At 45.4% G+C, this 7,258-nt stretch overlaps 1 protein-coding gene across 3 annotated transcripts in view; it reads left to right on the top strand.

The window, feature by feature from the left end:
• The window catches only part of TMCC1 (transmembrane and coiled-coil domain family 1), a 61,713-nt gene that overhangs the window by 9,852 nt on the left and 44,603 nt on the right, over nt 1-7,258 (top strand). The window contains exon 1 of one of the 3 annotated variants that reach the window (XM_027640173.1): nt 266-319. The exons of the other annotated variants lie outside the window; for them this stretch is intronic. Within the exon in view, the coding sequence (XP_027495974.1) occupies nt 281-319 (39 nt within the window). The 5' untranslated portion in view covers nt 266-280. Of the gene's footprint in view, nt 1-265; nt 320-7,258 lie in introns of those variants that run through there. 3 annotated transcript variants of the gene reach the window in all.

The following is a 7,258-nucleotide window of genomic DNA, read 5'->3' as shown; positions in this document are numbered from 1 at the left end:
GCGGGGCGGGTGTGCGGGGCGGGTGTGCGGGGCGGGTGTGCGGGGCGGGTGTGGGGGGCGGGTGTGCGGGGCGGGGCGGGTGTGCCAGTGCCCGCCCCCCGCGGTGGGAGTGCCCTGCCCTGCCCTGCCCTGCCCTGCCCTGCCCTACCCTGCCCTGCCCACCCCGGCCGGGCGCTGCTCGGGGCAGTGCGGGGCCAGGACGCGGGGCCGGCCGCGGTACCCGAGGATGCGCAGCCCCCGCTGAGCTGCCGGCCCCTGCCCGCCCGGCCCCCGGCGGACCATGGTGCAGCGCTTCAGCCTCCGCAGGCAGCTCTCGAAGGTGGGTGCGTGCCGGGGGTCCCGGCAGAGCCGCGCCAGCTCGGGAGCGGCCCCGCCTTTGTTCTCGCCGGCACAGACACAAAGGCTCGGCCGCGGGGCGCGGCGGGGCCGGCCGGGGCCGCTGGCACGGCAGCGATGCCGCTCCTGGGGTCGGGGCAGCCTCGGCGCTGGGCCGGGGGCGTGTGGGAGGGGGCCGCGGAACCTGCGGCTGGGCTGGGCTGGGCTGGGCTGGGCTGGGCTGGGCTGAACGGCCTTAGCGGTTCCAGCGGCACACCTGGAGCCTCGCTGGGAGCACGGGGCTGCAGAACAAAGGAGTTGCCGTGAACAGGTTTTGCTGTTTAATAACTGAAAGTGTTCAAATTTGTTTCAGGAAGCTGCTTTAAAGGACAGAGTAGTTAATCCATGTCGTCTTGTGTTTTTGTCACTAAATCAGTCCAATACATGTAGTTGGAAAAACGTTTGGAAAAATTCACGCATGAGTAAGAGCGAGGCTGTGTAGGGCACTGCAGGTACGAACAGTTCTAGAGCTGCCAGCACAGCCCTGTTCTTACATCTCACCTTTCCCAGTGAGCAGACTTGACTGTGGATGTAGGAGTTAAAGTATTCATTGGACTCTTAAAAGGCAATGTGAATTTTCACTTTACATTTAAGCTCTGCTTCCCTCCACCCCCCTCCCGTGTGTGTTTGTAAAGGTTTTAAAATGCAGTCATCAGACTTCTAAAATGCTATTGTCAGCATTTAAAATAGGTCAGAATTCACATCCTGCAAACTGTCTTGGGGAAAACTACAGCTTTGCAATAACGTGGTATCTTTCTTATTTACTTGTGGGTTGTTTTTTTTTTTTTAGTATCTCATCTCAAACTGATATTTTCACCCCATTTTCAGGGGGTGTGGAAAAGTGAAGCTTGCATCTTTTAAGGGTTTGCCTTGTTGCATGTGGAGTTCTGCCCGTGAGCAGTAGAAGTATCCATAGGCACTGTGGAGTGTAATCTTCCCCTCAAAAGAGACTTGATCTAGTTAGTAATGAACTTGGTATCTAATCTTTGTTTATTTGGTTCTTTTATGGATGCTGACTTAGATTTCAGAGTTGGCAAATGCCTTTATTAGACCTGGAGCATCTGCTCCCAGCATGTGTTCCCTTCTTGTGTGAAATTGGACATTATTGAATGGTGTACCTGTGTTATAGTGCTGCAAGGTCAAAATTGTAATTTCCAGCCACATTTAATGGTGGAGGTTTCAAATAGAAGGGGACTGTGCAGATTTTAGAGCTGCAAACTGAAAAATGCTACCACCAGTGCATATAAAACCTGAGCAAAAAAAAAGTAGGACTTCATGCAGGAAGGAGAAATACAGCTTTGTGATCCAGGCTTTAATCTCCAAGAGGTGGTTTCCCTTTCCACAGGACTATTTGCTCTGCATGGTTTCCATCAAATCCTTTCAGCTCTTCCAGTCTCTGTCTTCCTTCTATGAATGGGGTTCATGCCTTTCTCTTATTTAGGTAATGGCTGTCAGATTTTGAAATACTGTTCTGGAGAGAGCTGTATAAGCACTTAACCATATCCTAATTCATGAAACGTTTGCATTTGATAACCGTTCTGTTTCAGGAATTTCAGAAAGTTTTACAGTCTTATCTTCAAGTATTATTTCTTATTTCACATGTATGAAATCACTGTTTAGTATTTGTGGGTTACTGCTTGGGTTCTGTGCTAGTTTCCAACTTAAATATCTGTAACTGTTAAAAATTTATTTATTGCACTTTTACTGTTAAGACTTAAAGGCAAAATACTTGATAGGTTTTTTTGAGTGGTGCAACAAATGTCTTCCCCAGGCCAAACTTGAGTTTTTCACTTTGTCATCCTCTGGCTGTGTGGAAGGTCTGTGTGCCTTTTTTTCCCTTCCCCCTTAAGTATCCAAAGTGTTTTCCAAGTGTTTTGGTTCAAACTGCTCTCTATCTTGTAGTGTTTGGAAGTCCTTGGAGGGCCTCCAGTTACTGTTGCCCGAGACCTCAAGAAGTGCTGCTCCTGCTGTGTTGCGTTTGGAGAATTCATTTTTAGGGTGATAGTACAAAACTCTATCCAGCTGTTACTCAGCTTGACTTTGTTCAGCAGTTTTAGCTGGGTTTATGAAAGGAAAATAATGGAGATAAATTGAACTGTATTTGAGGAAGGGTTTTTTTGCTATCACTCATACCCTTTTTTTTAAAGGTACTGCTCTCCTGGGAAAAATTCAACTGAGCCATGTAGTGCTTTTATATATGGCTGCAGTTTTGACTAGAAAAGCTTAGGTTGGATTTAAAGAGAGAAAAGGCCAAAAAAACTACTTTTTGTGAAGAGAGATGATACTCTATTCATTTACCAGCACATTAAATATTAACAATTTCAGGCTGAACTGTTTTGCTCAGTACCATCAGGTTTATCAGTATCTGAACTGTCTCTGTGTTGTCATTGGTGTTCGTGAAGTTTATTTATGGGAGAGGTACTTCAGTATGTTATGCTGAAATAGCCTTGGAATACTTGAGCTAAAAGAAGCTGCTGCTTGCCTGTGAAGGTGACGGTGGGTGACTGTGCTGTTGTGCTGACAGCACAGACTGCATTTCTCCTTGTCACTGATACAGGTAAAGCTTCTTCCTGCAGTGCCACCTCAACTTCCTCGGGGTTTCTTACCTCTTGTGTTGCATTTGGTCTCAGGCAAATGCAACATGACAGAGTGTATCTGTTCATTATTAAACGATATAAAGTGGTAGCTCACTGAGTTCTCAGTAAAACTGTCCATAGATCTGATATCCAATCAGAAGTAAGAGGACCATTTGGAAATCTAATGCATTTCAACCCAGTTCTCATATTTTACAGAGCAGCAGGCACATAGTTTCCCTGTGGCTCTTCAAGTTCTTCCTGCTCTTGGCACTGGAGTGGTGGTGGCATACCCATGGCATACCCGTGCCATACCTGTGCCATACCCATGGCATACCCATGCCATACCTGTGCCATACCCATGGCATACCCATGGCATACCCGTGGCATACCCGTGGCATACCCGTGGCATACCCATGGCATACCCATGGCATACCCGTGCCATACCCATGGCATACCCGTGCCATACCCATGGCATACCTGTACCATACCCATGGCATACCTGTACCATACCCATGGCATACCCGTACCATACCCGTGCCATACCCGTGCCATACCCATGGCATACCCATGGCATACCCGTGCCATACCCATGGCATACCCGTGCCATACCCGTGCCATACCTGTACCATACCCATGGCATACCCGTACCATACCCGTGCCATACCCATGGCATACCCATGCCATACCCATGCCATACCCATGGCATACCCGTGCCATACCCATGGCATACCCGTGCCATACCCATGGCATACCCATGGCATACCCATGGCATACCCATGGCATACCCATGGCTGAGCAAGGCCAGCGTGGTAGTCGGAGCTGATGGGACCTTCTGGGCAAGGACACATTTGTTACTACATCAGTTGCTCAGTGGTGGATTACCTTTAGATTGCCTTTTTCTTATAGTGGATGTGATGCAACTTGCTGCTGGGGCACCTGAGAAGGTCGCTCACCTTCACAGAAGCCTTTGTGGTGTGCTGTGATTCTGTCCCAGGCATGCCTCACCATAACTCAGGAGTGTGCCTCCCAAGGGTCACACAGGGGATTTAGCTTCTCAGTGTCAGTGCAAGGGCAGTTATTAAGAAATTTCCTGTTGCTTCTAAGAGAAAGGCAGCAATAGGTTTGCTTGTGTTGGCCATTTGAGTACCTTGTTGTAGACAAGCCAACTGGTACATCTCAGTATTTTGCTCCTCACATTACTCTAGGTTTGTATCTCTTCCTGCACAGATATTTTGCATGGTGTACAGTGCAAAAGGCTCATCTGCACAAAGCTGAGAGGTGGCAAGATGCAAACAGGTCTCCAAGCATTGCTGGCCATGCTGGTGTGGAATGAGTGCTGGCAGTGATAGAAATGCCATGAGCTTTTCTGGGCATGGTGGGTCCCTCGAGGAGCTTCCACTGCATCATCCCGCTTGGAGGAACGTGTGGGGAAGTGTTGCAGAGATATTACCCTCATTTTACAAAAGGAAAATGAGCTTTTGGTGCTCTGATTGAAAACATCAGAGTATCAGATTTCTGGAGGAGTTTGTCCTGTGCCAGTGTAACAGCTCCATGCCATGACAGCATAAAAGTAAAACAAGGTCTGTGAGACTACACCTGCAAAGCTGTTAGAGCTGGGACTCAGGGCTTCTCTTTGTGGAAAAACCTTACTAATAATCCAGAGAATTAGCCCTATCCACGTCAGCTGGGGGTCTGGCAAATTGCATGTGATGGCTCATTGCCAAAACAGACTTATAATGTTCAAAGCTGTAAACACAAACTACAGGGGAATGCAGCTTACATAAATGCATCTTTCCTTTTAATAATGAAATTCCACAGCTTGTGGCAATTTGCAGAAAATCATCATACTTTATAATAGGTGCTTACATGGGGCTATATGGCAATAACAATTGGAATTTCCTCCCAGCAGTGATCAAAAGAAGCATTACAAGTGTTGGCATCTTTACTCTGAATTAGTTAACTTTAGGGGTCCTTTGTAGAGATTTTGCCTTGTGTAGAATTTACCTCTGTCCCCTCAGTTCCCTTTGGCAAACCAGTGACTTCTTCCTCAGCCAGTGTTTCTTCAGGAGCAGAGAAGAGTTTGCTGTCATTTTGCAAATCTTCCCATACTGGATATGGCAGTCAGTGATAAAGATGCATATGTAAACCAGGTCCTTTCCAGAAAGGACAGAAAAGGTCTCACACTGTAGGAAGGTCTTGGAAACCCAGGGGAAATGAAATAACGGGAGCAAGAGGAGTTAGTTCTCAACGTTTATATGACATCCAGTTCGGGACTCCCTGTCTTGACAAAGGATACAGCAACAGCCTCCAAAATAACTCTTATCAGAGATTAATTGTAGACAGTTGTGTCTGAGCAGAGACAAAGATAGTAGAGATCTCATTCACATGATTTTGGCTGTTCAAAGATAGGATTTGCCCGTTTTTTCAGTCAGATCTGCTCAGTTTTTCAAAGGCATCCCTTAGAGGTAGCTGTATCCTCTCTAAGATGAGCTGACTTGCTCACCTTACAGCAACCTTTTCCTGTTGACAGGAGAAGTAAAGGAATGACAAGAAAAGTAAAGGAACAAGATGGGGGTTTGGGGGTTTGGTTTTTTATCCTAACTTGAGATGCAGTTTTGATACCACTAAGATCAACTGGTGTTTGAATAGGGAGTTCAGCTTAGAAAATATTTCCTTCTTGAGTGTGAACTTTGAGATTGTTTAAAATAGGCAGGAAGAATTGCTAAGGAAATGAAGCAAGGTTCTTTTCCTTCAAAGATTTGTTATGAACATTTTAGTATGCATGAAAAAGAAACTCGTATTTAGATTTGGAATAAGAGCAATAAAATGTTTCAGCAGCTCATTATAAGTGCTGTTGTTTGAGGTTTGTGATAGGGCATTCAGAGGGCACACACTTAGCAAGAATGGGGCCCAAGAGCATCAGAATGCAAACTGAAGTTTTGCTACAAGGGGAGGTTTGTTGGTTTTTATTTTCCCGGAGTGCTATTGATCATACTTAACTCTCGGAAGTCTGTGAACACTGAAGTCATGTTTGGAAAATTCGTAACTAGTAAAAGTCTCAAAGGAAATTTGAAGGAGTACTCAAATTAGCACAGGTTTGCTTTGTGCAAGCACGGTTTGCACTTGCTCAAGCAGATCTGCCTTGGGGTGCTCTGAAACCCACTGCCTGCAGCGCCGTGTGCGAGGGCCGGGGTCCTGTTGGTGGGGAACAAAAACTTACAGGGGAAGGATTTATTTCTGCCATCAGAAATAAATTATTTCAGCCCGCTGACATTGGCAACAGGAGCAGAGAAAATGAAGAGTTTCAGGTTGATGTGGAGGAGGTGTTTCTCTGGAAGCTGGACTGTGAAGCGTGTGCAGTGTTGGTGCAGAACTAGTGCCCAAAGGTCATCAGCGTTTGGGACTGCTGTTTTGGTGTGGGAATAAAGTTTCTAACAGTTTTCTCTGTTTAATAAGCTTTTAGTTGGTGTGTGTTCATTGTTTCAGTGAAATGTAGGATGTCTTTCTCTATATGCTGAAGACCATCATTACCCCCTCCAAAAAAAAAAAAAAGAGATCAGTAAAAGGAGGAGAGGCATTCTTCTGCTTTTTGTGCACAAAGCATTACTTTCAGTAGGAATTGAGTATATGTTGGGATCAGGCCCATTAATCTCAAAAATGTATGAGGCATGGAGACTCAAAATCCTGGAATTGAGTAGGGAAATTGTGTCTTAATCAAAGTTATTGTCTGGTAGGATCAAGTGCTACAAATTTATATATTTGTCAGATTTAGAGCTATTCTTGGATTTGTTTAGTGCTTTCAATATTAATGTTCTGAATAAAGTAGTTGTTTAGTTGAGGTAATATATTAGCAATGCTCTGATAACTTGATCTGTTCAATCTTTCAGTCTTTTCGTTGGTTTAGATATCAGTTAATTTAATTTGATTTTTTTTCCCTAAAATGCTGTTTAATAGCAGCAATAGAAGTTCAGAGCTATGCTATAGCCTCCTTATGTTACGTGAAATTACTCTTTTTGTAACAGAGCTGAAGACAGAACAGCATCTGTGCATAGGCTGCCAGAAATAAAAGGTTGCATAAAATATGAGATCTTAAGCATTCAGAAGGAGACACGTCAATAGATAATGAATGCACTGAACAGGTAGACAAGGTTTGGATAATCCAAACAATTTACCTAATCAATAGTGAGGCAAGAATTTCTCACTGGACAAAGGAATGTTCTTTCACCTCTGTCTGGCTCTCAGAGCAGGGATGTCCAAGCCGGGAACAGCACTGAGGCCACAGGGAAGGTGATGTCCATCCCTTGATC

This window comes from Corapipo altera, unplaced genomic scaffold (assembly GCF_003945725.1).
Source record: "Corapipo altera isolate COAL_440 unplaced genomic scaffold, ASM394572v1 55, whole genome shotgun sequence".
NCBI lineage: Eukaryota > Metazoa > Chordata > Aves > Passeriformes > Pipridae > Corapipo > Corapipo altera.
Note: the sequence above shows the minus strand (reverse complement) of the source record. Positions and strands in the feature narration are given on the sequence as shown.